Below are 15,676 nucleotides of genomic sequence, written 5' to 3' on the forward strand. Positions count from 1 at the left end.
CAATATTGCAAAGGGCTAATTGTTCCTATTAAAAATAACCATGTTTTGGTAAAGCAATCTTTTCATGGTGTGCCCTTGGGAGAAAAAGACCTTAAACATCATACCTTGCAACCTGGAGATTTTGTCTGGTTTGAAAAGACGTCGCCAGAAGAACTCTCCTTCAGCTTCATGGAAAGGTCTCTAGCAGGTACTGCTAACCAGCTCTTGTGCCACCAAACTCCAAAGAAAAGACTCTTGGATTAACATGATACATCTAATGAAAGTACCAAACCCTAATTGGACCTGCCCATCATCTGGTGACCTGAGAGTAAAACTTTCCCAGAACTGAAGCAGATGACATCTGATGAGACAACTTTCCAAAGATACTCAGACCAGGCCTGTTAGAAGTTTGTTAACAGAATTTTGATGATATAATGCTTCAGATGATCTCCAATGTCTAGGATCTTGATAAAATATGAACTTTAGATGAAATGACCTGAGAGTTCCCTACCCTTTCATGTCATTTAAATGCAATCTTAATAGGTTTGTAATCTTTGTGCTTTCCCTCCAATTTGAGACATTACGCTCAGGAGAGGTCCTTCCTGACAATGAATGACAAAAAGCCATGGAAGTCAGGAAACCCAACTCGATCAATGGTGTTTTCAGAGAAAGATCTTGATCAAAAGGGGAGAAATGTAAAAAAATAATAAACCGGAAACCTCAATTAAATAGAGTTGGGAGCCAGAAGGAGGAGCTCTCACCTGTGACAATAGTACAGCCCAAGAGGAAGAAGAAAGACTTTCCTTTCCTGGCAAGGACTCAGCCAATGAAAAACCATGGACTTTTTGTTTAGTGTGGCCCTCCCAACTTCATTTTCCTCTCTATGAAGGCTTTCTCCTTCTCTTGCTATTTGGGGACTTGGTGTGGCTCTCCATGGTTGCAGATCCCAAATCACAATCCTCCACTATCCCTTAAATAAATCCATCTTTGCTGGAGAGATATCTTCAGTCTATTTGTTTTAAGTCAACATCAGAATGATGAAGATATTCGTAAGGCCCTACATCAGAGACACTTGGCTAAAAGTAAGAAGTCATTACAAAGAGAGAGGCATCTATGCATGGCATGAGGCTTTGGATGGTTTAGGAAGGGGGTAGCCCACTGTGCAAAGTGAACGGTTGAACTTTATTTCCATTTCTGGGCAACATGAGACCAAGAGGAGTCCGAAAAACTTACTTTATTAGCCTGCTCTATGTTTGAACTGTTTCTCTGTCCTCTTTTCCCATCACCTCACATCTCCTGCAGTCCAGTACGCCCCCAGGAATCCTCTACGTGGTTCTCATGGTGGGAGGAGACGAGGGTCATCCTTCTGAGCTGGTCCTGGGCACTCAGCAGAGCGCCGTTCTTTTGAGGGGAAAGGCAGGACAACCAGCTTCTCCTCCATGGGCTCCAGGAAGAGGAAGGAGACATCCAGGGGTTCTCCTTGGGGATTGGTGGTTAGATCCAGCTGCACAGGGACGGTCTCAACAGGTTCCTTTTCCTGGGAATCTTCAGGCTTCTTACCCCAGTCATGAAGGTACTGGACAGACCCTTTGAGCACAGCTTTAGTGGGTGAGTTGGTGGGAGCTGTGTTTTGCTGCTGGGGCTCTTCCGCCTTGGTGGGGTTTTCAGGTCTCTGGTTTACAGCAGCGTTTTCACCTCTAGGGGTGGGAGCCTGAAAAGAGAATGCTTTCAAATAAGGGAATGTCCTCCAAGAAAGTCCCTGCTATGCTTGGTACTAGATTATGCTGTTTGGTGCCTTTCTGATGGAATTCTCAAAAGGGGATTAGCTAGGTGGGCCTCCACAGTTTATTGTGATCCACACAGTCGAAGGCTTTGGCATAGTCAATAAAGCGGAAATAGATGTTTTTCTGGAACTCTCTTGCTTTTTCAATGATCCAGCGGATATTGGCAATTTGATCTCTGGTTCCTCTGCCTTTTCTAAAACCAGCTGGAAGCCACCTTTACTGATTGCTTATTCTGTGCCAGGCCCAGAGCAGTTCCCTTCAATCAGATCCTCTGACCTATGTCTCATGGGGATCTGAAGAAGGTAGGTATTGCAATCCCATTCTACAGAGGAGGCATCCAAGATTCAGCAAGGTAGGAACTTGTCCATGTCCACACAGTTTGCAGGAGGCAGAACAGGATTGGAACCCAGGTGGCCTGTCTTAGCCACCTCTCATTTATAAGTGGTAAGTGTTTACCATGGTAAACACTTATGGTAAGTGTTTAATAAATACTTGCAAAAAGGGATTCAGTGTCTCCATGGAAACAACTTCTACCTATGGTTCAGGATAAGACTCTTTGGGACACTGAATTTAATGTCACAGAGGGCTGAGCCATTCAAGCTAAATGGGTCTTACTTATGCTGTAGGGAACATGCTGTAACTAAAAGAAAGTGTAGGATATCTTCAATCAGCTACCTTGTGGATGTGGCCTTAGGGCATCCTGAATAAAGTGGTAATCATGGATTTAAGAAAATAAAAGGAGAATGTATGGTAGAGGCAATTAAACATAGATCACCGCTCTTATATTCACAGAAAGACAAACAATTTGACTAAAAAATACCTGTGAATTAAAGAAGGAGCAATTTACGGAGATAAGCTTGCCCGGATGTTTTGGTGATTGACTCTTGGAACCGTGGCAAATACCAACAGGCTAAAGAAAAAAAAAAACACAGTGTTATATGTGCACATATGATCATAGGTGGAATCAACTTCATTTTTGCTTACATAGACACACAGCCAACCAACACTTTTATGCTCCTACCATGTAATAGGTAGTGGCGATAGTGCTGTAGTCAGTCATGTCCGACTCTTGTGACCCCATGGACTGTAGCCTGTCAGGCTCCTTGGTCCATGGGATTTTCCAGGCAAGAATACTGGAGTGGGTAGCCATTTCCTTCTCCACGCCATCTTCCTGGACCAGGATTGAATCCCCGTCTCCTTCATTGCAGGCAGATTCTTTACAGACTGAACCACAAGGCTCCAATTCTTTTGGAGGAAGAAGTGGCAACCCACTTCGATACTCTTGCTGGAATAATCTATGGACAGAGGAGCCTGGCAGGCTATAGCCCATGGGTGACAAAGAGTCAAACACACCTGAGGACTGAGCACGAGCCAATTCTTTAGATCAGCCCTACCAATTAATCACCCAAACTAGGCTAAGTTGCCTCCAATGAGAGAAACTCAGGATTTCTTGAGGAACAAATTCCATTAGAAAATTCTTTGTATTGAGCAGAAATCTATGTCTATAGGACAGACACAGAAATCAGATCTGTCTCTTGGCCACACTTCTATCCTTGCGTCAGCTAGAAAACTTGCTTTCGTCTCTCATGCAGCAGCCCTTTATGTAGGTTTCCCCTGAGTTTTTGCTTCTCAGACAAGACTACTCTCAGCTCCTTAAACTTTATTTAAAAATAAAATGCTTATTTTCTTATTATAAATGTAGTAGCTATTTAGAATAGGATAAACAAGAAGAAAATGAAAAGACCTGTAATTGCATGAAAGGTACCCATTTCCTACAGTGATTTGATTTCGTTTCTTCTGACATTTTCCCCAATGAATACACACTTTTTCTTCTAGAAAAATAGAATTATACAGTACGTAATATTTTATAACTCTCTTTTGTCATTTAACAATATATAATGAAAATCCGTTTCATGACACTGAATAGTTTTCTATGATTTTCTTTATAATGGCTGCCTAATATTCCTCTGTGTTATTTAACAAGTTCTTTTGTAAAACAATGGGTTGAGTCTAAATTTTTATGTTTAAACATTTTCACATATCCTTAGGGTAAATTCTTAGAAGATAAATTTTAGAGTCATTGAGCATGTACTTTTTCGAGTGTAAACAGAGGGCCAATGTAAACCAAGAGAAAACTACAACTACAGGTCCAGTAATGTGAAAAGACTGTAGACTCTTTTCTCTAATCCTGTCTTATTCTTCCTGAAACTCAGAAGAGCCACAGTTAAATGAAAGATTGCAGGAGGGGTAAAAAGAATGAAAGGACAGGCCTTGACTCCTTCTTCACAGCAGGTCCTAAGCTCTGGGTCAGGCTTAAGCCTCAGACAGGAAAACACTTTGAATTGGATATGAGATAGAAGTTTTGATTTAGAATTGACTAAAAGGAATTTTTTAATACCTGAAAGTGAATCTTAATAATCTAAGAGAAATCATTCTTACTACTGAAAGTGACTAGAAAACTATGTGATCTGCCCAAGATGGTATCGAAAAGTGAGACAGGGAGATTCCACAGAAGATGATGAAGATGTTTTCCCAATTATTCCCTAATATTCAATTGACTGGTTATAAAAGTCTTTAAAAAAAAAAAACATTTACTTATTTGGCTTCATAGGGTCTTGGTTGCAGCATGTGAGATCTAGTTCCCTGACCAGGAGTCAAACCCCAACCCTCTGCATCGAGAGCAGAGTCTTAGCCACTGGATCACCAGAGAGGTCCCTATAAAAGGCTTTTGAGAGACATAGTTCAGAGTCAGACACAAACAGGTTGAAAGTTAACAGATGGACAAAATATTACAATGCAAGCAGTAACTGAAAAGAGTTGAGAATGACTATACAAATATCAGACAAAATTGACTTTAAGACAAAAATTGTTACTAGAGACAAGGAAAAATATTTTATAATGATAAAAGGCTCAATTTATTGGAAAGACACAACTATAAATATATGTGCCCTTCACAACAGATCCCCAAAGTACATAAGCAAAACCTGACAGAATTCAAGGAAGCCATAGGTAATTCAACAATAATAGTTGGAAACCTCACTTTCAATAATGAATAAAACAAGTATGCAGAACATCAACAAAGAAACAGAAGTTTTGAACAACACTATAAACAAACTAAACCTAACAGACAACTACAGACTGTTTTACCTAACAACAGCAGAATACATTCTTCTCAAGTGTACATGGAAATTTCTCTAGGATATACCTTAGGTTAAACCATAAAACAAGCTTCAATAAATTAAAAAGAATTGAGGTCACACAGAGTACATTCTCCAACCACAATGAGATGAAATTAGACATGAATAACAGAAGGAAATTGGAATTTTCACAAATATGAGGAAATTAAATAACTCTCCTACGTAACCATTTGGTTAAAGAATAATCACAAGGAAAAGTAGAAAATATTTTGAGATGATGGGAACAAAAATGACATGAATAACTTGTGAGAATCAATTCAATCATAGCTTAGAAGGAAATTTATAGATGTAAATGCTTATGTTAAAAGAGAATAATGATTGTAAATCAATAACATACGTTTCTACTTTAAAAAGCCAGAAAAAAGAGGAGTAAACTAAGCCCAAAGCAAGCAAAAAGAAGGTTATAATAAAGATAGAGAGGAAATATAAAAACTAGATACTAAAAAAGTAAGAGAAAAAAAATGAGACTGAAAATTGATTTTTTTGGAAAAAATTAATAAAATTGACAAAGTTTTAGATAGACAAAAAAAAAAGACTCAAACCACTAAAATTGAAATTAAATAGGGTACAACACTTCTAATATTTCAGAAATAAAAATGAAGTACTGTGAACAGTTGTATACTGTCTAATTAGATAAGTTAGATGAAATGGATAAATTCCTAGGAAGATATGAACTACCAAAACTTGCTCAAGAAGAAATATAAAATCTGAACAGATATATAGCAAGTAGAGAAATTGAATTATTAATCAAATAAACTTCCCACAAAGAAAAGCCCAGGCCCAGATGGCTTCACTGGTGAATGCTACCAAGTATTTAAAGAAGAATGAACACCAATCTTTCACAAATTCTTCCAAGATAAAATAGAAGAGGGAAAATTTCCCAACTCATTTTATGAGGCCAACGTTACACTTACATGAAGATCAGGCAGAGACAAGACAGAGTAACTACAGGCCAATGTCTCTTATAAATGTAGATTTAAAATCTTAAAAAAAAAGTCACTGGCAAACTGAGTTCAGAAACATATAGAGGGATTAAATATCATGATCAACTGTGACATCCCCAAAGCACAAGGTTGTTTTAACATACAAAAATCATTGGTATATACAATACTAATAGATTAAAGGAGGAAAAAACCAAATGATTATCTCACTAACACAGAAAAAGCATTTGGCAAATTCTAGCACTGTTTTTCAATAAAAACATTCAACAAAACTAGGACTAAAAGGGAACTTTCTCAACTTGATAAAAAGCAGCTATAAAAAACCTACAGTTACCATCATATTCAATAATGAAATGCTGAATGCTTTCGTCCTAAAATCAGGAATAAGATAAGGTCATCTGCTCTTCCCACCTCTATTTAACATTGTACTGGAAGTTCTAGTCAGGAAAGTTAGGTAAGAATTAAAAGTCATTCAGATTGGAATGGAAGAAGTAAAACTATATCTCTTTGTAGAAGACATGATCTTGTATACAGAAAATCCTAAAGACTCTACTAGAAAACTATTAGAAATAATAAATGAGTTCAGCAAGGTTACAGGATACAAGGTGAAAATATAAAAACCAACTATATTTCTATATATTTGCAATAAATAATCCAAAATAAAATGGAAAAGTCAAACACATTATATCAGCATCAAACAGAATAAAATACTTAGCTATACAAAAAAAGTGAAAGTTTTGTACACTGAAGACTACAAAATATTGTTTAAAGAAATTATATTTCCATCCTAAACAGATGGAAAGACTTCCCATATTCATGGACTGGAAAAATTAGTATTTTTAAGAGGATAGTACTTTCTACATTTGGTCTAGAGATTCAATGAAATCCCTATCAAATTTCCTGCTTTTTAAAGATAGAAACTGACAAGCTGATTCTGAAGTTGACATATTATGAAAATGCAAGGGATTCAGAATACTCAAAGCAATATTGAATAAGAAAACAAAATAGGAGGGCTCACACTTCCCAATTCAAAATTTACTACAGAACTACAGTATTGGAGATAGTGTGGTACTGGTATAAGAACAGATATACAGATCAATGGAATAAAATAGAGGGTACAAAAATAAGCCCTTACATTAAAGTCAATAGGTCTTTAGAATGTATGTCAATACAATTAAGCAGAGGAAACAGTAGTAATAGTCTTTCAACAGATAGTGCAGGGACAACTGGATATTCACAAGCGGACAAATGAAGTTGAACCTCCTATCTCGTACCATATACAAAAATTAACTCAAAAATGGATCAGAGACCTAAAGCTAAAACTATAAAGCTCTTAGAGGATTACATAGGAGTAACTCTTAGTGATCTTAGATTAGGCAATGGATTCTTAGATATGATACAGAAAGCACATTCGACAAAAGAAAAAAAAACAGGATTTCATTAAAATTAAAAACTTTTGTACTTCAAAGAACATCATCAAGAATAGAAATGAATAGAAAAATCAGATAATGGGAGAATATATTTGAAAGTCATATATCTGATAAAGGAATCATATCCAGAGTATGTAAAGAATTCTTACAATTCAACAATAAAAAGACAAATAACCCAATTTTTAAATGACAGAGGATTTGAATAGTTGTGTCTCCAAAGAATACATACAAATGGCCCAAAAGCATATTAAAAGATACTCAATATCATTAGCCATTAGGGAAATTCAAATATAACCAAAATGAGAGACTATTTCATACACAGTAAGATATCTATAATAAGAAAGACAGACAATAGTAATGCATGCATGCATGTTAAGTCATTTTAGTCATGTCTGACTCTTTGCAACCCTATGGACTGTAGCCTGCCAGGCTCCTCCCTCCATGAGATTCTCCAGGCAAGAATACTGGAGTGGGTTGCCATGCCCTCCTCCAGGGGATCTTCCTGACCCAAGGAGCAAATCCACTTCTCTTACATCTCCTGCACTGGCACGTGGGTTCTTTACCACAAGCACCACCTGGGAAGCCCAGATAATAATAGGCATTCACAAAAACATAGAGAAATTGAAACCCTTACATACTGCTGATGGGATTGTAAAATTGGTGTAGTCACTTTGGGAAAGTTTGCTGTTAGTCAAAAGATTAAACATAGAATTCTCATGCATGTGTGCTTAGTTGCTTAGCCATGTCTGACCCTTTGCAACCCTGTGGACTGTAGCCGCCAGGCTCCTCTGTTCAAGGATTTCTCCAGGCAAGAATACTGGAGTGGGTAGCCATTCCCTTCTCCAGGGGATCTTCCAGACCCAGGGACCAAACAGGGGTCTCCTGATTTGCAGACAGATTATTATTATTTTTTTTTTTTGCGATGAACTAAATGTTGTGTTTATTTATTTTTTTTTGTTGTTGTTGTGTTTATTTTATTTTATTTTTATTAGTTGGAGGCTAATTACTTTACATCATTACAGTAGTTTTTGTCATACATTGAAATGAATTAGCCATGGATTTACATGTATTCCCCATCCCAGTCCCCCCTCCCACCTCCCTCTCCACCCGATCCCTCTGGGTCTTCCCAGTGCACTAGGCCCGAGCACTTGTCTCATGTACCCAACCTGGGCTGGTTATCTGTTTCACCCTAGATAATATACATGTTTCAATGCTGTTCTCTTGAAACATCCCACCCTCGCCTTCTCCCAGAGTCCACAAGTCTGTTCTATACATCTGAGTCTCTTTTTCTGTTTTGCATATAGGGTTATCGTTACCATCTTTCTAAATTCCATATATATGTGTTAGTATACTGTAATGGTCTTTATCTTTCTGGCTTACTTCGCTCTGTATAATGGGCTCCAGTTTCATCCATCTCATTAGAACTGATTCAAATGAATTCTTTTTAATGGCTGAGTAATATTCCATGGTGTTTACCATCTGAGCCCACAGGGAAGCCTAGAATTCTCATATGACCCAGCAATCCCACTCCAACGTGTATACCCAAAAGAAATGAAAACATATGTATGCATAATAACTTATACATAGGGAATTCCCTGGAAGTCCAGTAGTGAGGACTCGGTGCTTTCACTCCCATGGGCCTGGGTCAACCCTTGGTTGGGGAACTGAGATCCTCTGAATGATGTAAGGGGAATGACCACTAATGGACATGGAATTTCTTTGAAGGTTGATGAAAATATTCTAAAATTAGATAGTAGTGATGATGGTTCAACTCTTTGAATAGACTAAAAAGCACTGAATTGTACACCTTAAAAGGGTGAATTTTATGGTATATGAATTATATCTTAATAAAACTTTTATTATAGCTAAGTGAATAATGGGGGGAAACAGCTTGCATTTTGCCTAATTGTGCTATAATCCACTGTGCCAATTGACATTCCTACCAGGTGTGCCTCAGATGGTTTCAAGGTGGCACCTTCGCCATCTTGGCTGCTTTCTTTGAAATAAGTCCTGTTTGATTTCGTCCTTCTTAATAAAGAGTGGTCCAAGGAATGGAACATCATGATGTATTCCAAATGTAACTGGTTTTGTTCAGATAAAAGTAGGGCCACTACCAGCCCCTGAGAGATTTGTCTGTATTTTATAGCCTCTGTGATTATTTTTTGCCAAGGCACCATGCTGCTGATGAAAACTGCATTTATGATCAAATGTTATTGCGTCTGGGCCATCTTTAACTAATCAGTTGCTCTTTAAGGTGAATGAAAGTGTTTTGTGCATTACAACACTTCATGTGTAATTTTACACATTATGAATACACATAGATGATCTGTGAGCACAAATCTTGAGTTATGAAAACATCCAGCAATACTCACCACAGAGTCAGGGGACTCCAGTGCACAGCTGCTACCCTGTGACTTGGTACATGGTGATTCTTTGATCAAATATTCCACAAAGTAGGCAGGGCCAAACACCCACTAGTATGAAACAAGAGGTGAGAAATAAAAGTCAAACTTTTCCCAAGTGGTGCCATGACTCAGCTTTGACAACATTAGATTTACAGAAACCATGCATCCCCAGAGTCCCTGTCAACAAAGGCCACTTTTTGTCCCTGAAATCCCCACCATGACCTTGTATTATGATTTTGTTATTTCGAAAACGTAACTTTTTCCATACATTTCTTCCCTTCTTAAGGATTTAAATGGGCTCAAAAATCTTCCCTTGGGTGAGCTTATGTTTCCCCATGTAGATTTGTTTTTAAATTAACTTTCTCCATTTGATAGATACCAACACACCCCAGACACAAATGAACATTTCCTCTAACCCATAAAACTCAACATGCACTCCTGTATTTAAAACACAGAAGTTGACTTGCTAAGTGGTCTGTGGTCAACCAGGTGTGGGACTATGGTAATAAACAGTGCACCTAAGTAGAATAACCCATGGAGACCAAGAGTCCATTTCCCTTCTTGCCTTCAGGGCAATGAAATGAAATCAAATCACACAATTCTAGTGGAAATCCCACAGACCAACTCAGAAACTAGACACAATTGAATGTGTATCAAGGTTACCAAGGTAGGAAATGAGGAAAAGGCTCTTTGGTTCTAATCAAAGGGAGTACCTTGATAACCATGGCAAGAATTATGAGACATGTTGTTGTAGCTGACATTTCAGACTCACCTGACTAAAAGTCTTGGTGATTTTGACGAGAGAATACTGCTTTGAGGGGCTCCTACTGTTGTGTTTTGCAAGAGACTCATTAGCAGCTTCCATGTACTTGGGGTTTGACAAATCATAGGGACTGGTGCTGGGGCAGTCAGGGCATGTCATGGAAACCACTCTTCGAGAAACTATAAGTGCCAAAGAGAACAAGTTTAAAATAAAACTCCTTAATTATATATAATTCTGTAAATCACTTGATCACAACAGAGGTGGAGATCAAAAGGAGAAAAGATAACAGCACTGTCAAGGATGGAGTGGAAAAGCATTATTTAGAAATTTAGCTTTCTGCAAGGAGCATGTATTACTTTCACGATTTAAAAAGAAACAAGGCAATATTTTTTTTCACCTTATGCAAATCTTTTTACCCTCGAAATTTAGTTTAAAAACACATAATATAGTACAGTTGACCCTTGAACAACATGAGGGTTGGGGTGCTGACCCTCCACATAGTCAAACATCCCAGTTTAACTTCGTTTTGAGCCCTCTGTATCCACGGTTCTGTACCCACAGATTCAATCAACCAAGCATAGTGCAGTATTATAGTATGTATTTCATGAAAAAAAAAAGTCCATGTATGAGTGGACCCTGATAGTTCAAACACATGTTGTTCAAGTGTCAACTTATTTTGGTATAAAAACATTTTCCCTATTAGCTCACTATCTTCCCCCATCACTGCTTCTATAAAGAGAATGAGTTGGGATTTCATTACTGTCATGTTCTATTTACCTTTTAGTCACCAGCACCTAAAATAATGTCTGACACATGGATGGTGCTTAGTAAGTGCCTGCTGAATGAATGAGTGAGTTAATGACATACGGAAGGTGGAAACACACCCTGTTTGGTTAGACATGAGCTGGAAAACAGAAGTTGATTCAATCACTGTATGACTGAATAGGTTAATCACACTAATGATACAGCTAGAATGTCTGACTGGGAGGGGCTGGGGGTGGCATAACTAGTGTAAAAGTCACACTAGGAAGCTTGTCTAGCAGTTGTTCTAACAAAGCAAACACATTGCTTTGATCAACTGTGGTTTTATTTAGATGTATTTGGGCATATTGTGGGGGAGTGACATCCACGGCTTGTCACTCCCAGGCACGTGTCATTGCCTGACCTCCCATACCTCTGGTACCTAGGACTTCCATTTCAGACTTGATCTGTTTTATTAGTTGTTGTCCTCGAATTTATTTTAGGTGAGTCTCATCTTCACAACCAGGAAGGTTTAGTTCTGTTGCCTTGTCCTTCAAAGGAACCAATCGTATTGTTATCACCTAGACCTTGTTAGAAATGCAGAATCTCAGGTTCCACCCCAGATCTACAGGAATCAGAATCTGCACTTGAATGAGATCCCTCAAGGGAGTCACATGCACTTAATAGTTTGCTGAATAGCCATCCTATTTTCCCATGCTGTGGATGCTTACTTTTCAGGACCCAGAATGAATATATATATTTGTTAATTTATTCAGTGATATTATAGACTCCTTATACTTGGTAGGTGGAGGAGGAAATGGTAACCCGCTTCAGTACTCTTGCCTGGAAAATTCCATGGACACAGGATCCTGGCAAGTTATATAGTCCATGGGGTCGCTGAGTCTGACACGACTGGACCCGCACACACATACACACACCCACTTGCTAGGAACTGGGGGAAGAGTTGTAGCAGAGAGGAAGAAGGGATAAAATGCTCTACAAGATATACAACAGAGGACCCCAAATCCAGGCAGTGCATGGTCTGTGCTCCATGAATGGTTAGGGTAAAGTTGTACAGGGCTGTAGAACAGGAAAGCACTATTTCTTGTTTGTTTCTGTTCCGTTTTGTTTTCTTGAATAGAGAACATGATAGAAGAAGCAGCCTTGGCAATGATCTTTAAAGAATGCTTAGGAGTTCCAAGGGCAGAGGTTATCCGTGGAGGGTATCCTCAGCAGAGGGAGAAGCACAAACTAGATGCAGAGCTTGGAGAATGTGATATGTGTTCAGAAAATAGTGAGTCATCTGGTTAAATGGAGTGCAGAATCGGTACAGTCAGTGAAATAAGGCACAGATAGCTAGAAAGGAAAGCTGGGGACCTGTCATGGAGATTGTGCCATTTACATCAGACTGAAAATTTAGGATTTGATATAGGACACAATGTAGAGCTATTGCAGGTTATTTAGAAAGATTAATAGTGGGAAGAGGAGCAGTGCAAGTGCTGGGTATACAAAAAACCTAGCTTTGGGATGAATAAGAAGTGAGGATGGAAGAAACCCGATACACTACAGCATAGTAGACTTAAATGCTCTTTTTTCACCTGTTATTAAAATGAAAAAAAAAAAGAAAGTGATCTCTTACCTGGGCGAAGAGTACAATTATATGCAGGTAAATAGAAAATTCTTTTTTCCTTATTAATGTAAAATATTGCTTTGCATTGGCCATAAACCTAGAACCAACAAATGCACTTCATGACACAGTGGAATGAACTAAGACTTTAAAAAAATACCTCTGAAATGAAACTGGACATTTCATTTTTAAGGAACAAGAAACTCAAGATCAATTTTCGTAGTTTTGGGGTGGAGTAAACTGCCAGCTGATCATTAAACAATTTAACCTTCATCTGAGACACAGCTTGACTTCTTCCCAGCCTCCTTCCTGCTTAGATGTGATTGTGTGTAGATGAGCTCTAACCACAGCCAAGTGAGCAGAAGGGATGTATAACCACTTTTAGGTCTAGCCTGTAAAGCCCTCCCACATGCTATCTGCCCTCCATGCTCTTTCCCTTTCCACTGCTTGATGCAGATGAGCATGGTGACCACAGAAGCCACAAGGTGAAGTCTACAAAGTCTAGGGAGCCACAACATGGAAGCATCCAGTCTCCAAATCACTCCTGGAGGAAAGCCCCTTCCTCATCAAGGATTTCTATTTTAAACTTTACATGAATGGGAAACTAAGTTCTATCATTTTGCAATTGATATATCCTTTTTGGTGTATGTGCTATAGCAGCTAGTGATACACAAATATATTTTGTCTATTAAGCTAGTGCCTAACAAACATAATTCACAACAGGGTATACAGACTGCTTTGCTTTCCCAAACCAGGTAGGTGCAGCTTGACAAGTTTGGTTAAATGACTAGAAAAAGACATCTTCGCCAAACACTTCACTTCTAGATACTTATATCACACTTATATCACTTACAAAGTTTCATATAAATTAGTGAAAATAATCTCAGGATAATTGAAAACCAAATGAAAACTTATGATGCTCTTTTCAAGCCTCTTCAATGATCATCTTTAAAAGGATCAATTCTGACTCCTTTTAGGTTCTATAATACTATGAAATCCTTCCAAAGCACCTCTGAGAGCACCCATACCACAGCCTTCCCTCTCCTCAGCCTCAAATCTCATATAAGTGTTCTTGAAAACAAAATAAAACTAAAACAAATTTCAAAGCTCCCCTGCCATTGCTTCTACAGTTTTCCTTAAACATACATCCAGAGCACTATACCCCAGATCTTTGCCCCTCAATTTAAGCCTAGCTCAGAGCCTACAGGGAGGTCTTGGAGGCAGAAAACAGTTTGGGGGCAACATTTCAATTCTGGGGTCATGACCCCAGTGGGAGCGTCAGAAACCCCCTCTGATTAGACTCTTTTTTCTATCAAACTGAAATAACCACATAGGCACCCTGCCCCAGAGATTATAAAGAGGGACATTTAAAGATGGCCCATGTTGAATAATCTTCATCCTGTAGACAGAGAACACCTAGATTCCCCCCCTCAAGTTCCTGGGGAAAGTACTCACCGATTGATGAAAGAACCTCACCCCACAGTTCTTCCATGGTGTCCTGCTAAGCACATGGCAGCCAGTCTCTAACACGTCCAGTGTGAAATAGAACAGAGACCCCAGACCAGCCTGTGCAAGGGGGACGAGAAATGCACAACCCACATGAAGCGGAAACCTCTAATGACCAGCCAAGAAACTCTCTGATGGCAAAGTCAAAGGCTCTGGTGTTTGTGAAGTGTTCCTATAAATGATGGGACACAAGTTTCAGAGTGGATACCATTAGCACTTGTTTCTAATACTACTGAGAGGCAGTAGCACCCTCGCAGAGGAGAGCAGCGTGTACTCAGCAGGGTTTCTGACTCGGAAAGCACCAGCCAACAGGTGTCTCTGGGTTCCCATGCCCTGGCAAGCCTCCCCAGCTTGTGCAAACACCTGCCCAGCGGGGACCACCACTTACCCCCTGTCTGTGTTCACGGGCATCGCTCACTCGGTTAAGGCTCAGCACGTAACCGTCGTTTCGGTCCCTGTTGATGTCCTGCAGGATGTCACTTGCGATATCCAGCACATAGGAGCTGTTGCAGTCAAGGGAGAGGAGAGGTGAGGGAATGTTGGCTGGCTGGGGTGGATATGAAGCCCCGCAGCCCGTGGCCAGGGTGCAGAGCGCCAGGAGTAGGAGCACACTCATCCTACGGTGAGAAGGGGTGAGTGTGCGGAGCTGCAGGAATGAGGCTGTTTATAGGATCTTGAGGCCAACTTGAGCAGCTTTGTAATCGCAATCTAAACCAGTGATCGGATATGAAGCACAGTGTCCTATTTTATCTCTGGAATGCCAAATGTAGACTTTGCTGAGTCAGTACTTTGGATGGGATTTGCCACTATCTATAACCTTAGACCCCAGAGTAATCTCACATTCACGTGTACATGTAAACAGATTGAAGTTTCCTGTTACCCAACAAATCAATACAAACACTTGGGTCAAGGCTCCTAGGAGATCGTTATTGAATTCTGATTTCTGTTCAGGGCTCCAGCTGAGTCAGAATAGGCAGACTATCACCTCCTCTCTCATTACCCTTAACACCTTGCCTCCAGTCAATGTCCTGGCCACACTCACCTTTATTTCAGGTTTGGAGCCCAGAATCAGTGGTAAGGGTGCTCAGTGACTTCATACCCCACAACCCAGGTTCACCATTCTTGTTATATCAGAAAAAGGACTTTTAAGTCCATATCATATACATGAAGCTCTGGTGAGATTCCTAAAGCATTTTGGAATCTGGCTAGAAAGGGTTCTGTTTCATGGCCAACAGGCACATAAAAAGATACTCAACTTTGCTAATTGTTAGAGAAATACAAATCAAAATCATAGTGACATACC

General features: G+C 39.3%; 1 protein-coding gene across 1 annotated transcript; it reads right to left on the reverse strand.

Annotated features, from left to right (window-relative positions):
- Window positions 1–1,198: 1,198 nt before the first annotated feature.
- Window positions 1,199–15,116, reverse strand: FETUB (fetuin B). The gene is made up of 7 exons (XM_020878794.2): window positions 14,762–15,116; window positions 14,323–14,433; window positions 12,880–12,967; window positions 10,509–10,678; window positions 9,704–9,805; window positions 2,584–2,673; window positions 1,199–1,690 (listed from the first exon to the last, which is right to left on the reverse strand). The coding sequence occupies exons 1-7, from the start codon at window positions 14,987–14,989 to the stop codon at window positions 1,316–1,318; spliced, it is 1,164 nt and encodes a 387-aa protein (XP_020734453.2). The 5' UTR covers window positions 14,990–15,116; the 3' UTR covers window positions 1,199–1,315.
- Between the last annotated feature and the right edge of the window lie 560 nt (window positions 15,117–15,676).

Source organism: Odocoileus virginianus, chromosome 4 (assembly GCF_023699985.2).
Source record: "Odocoileus virginianus isolate 20LAN1187 ecotype Illinois chromosome 4, Ovbor_1.2, whole genome shotgun sequence".
Classification (NCBI taxonomy): Eukaryota; Metazoa; Chordata; class Mammalia; order Artiodactyla; family Cervidae; genus Odocoileus; species Odocoileus virginianus.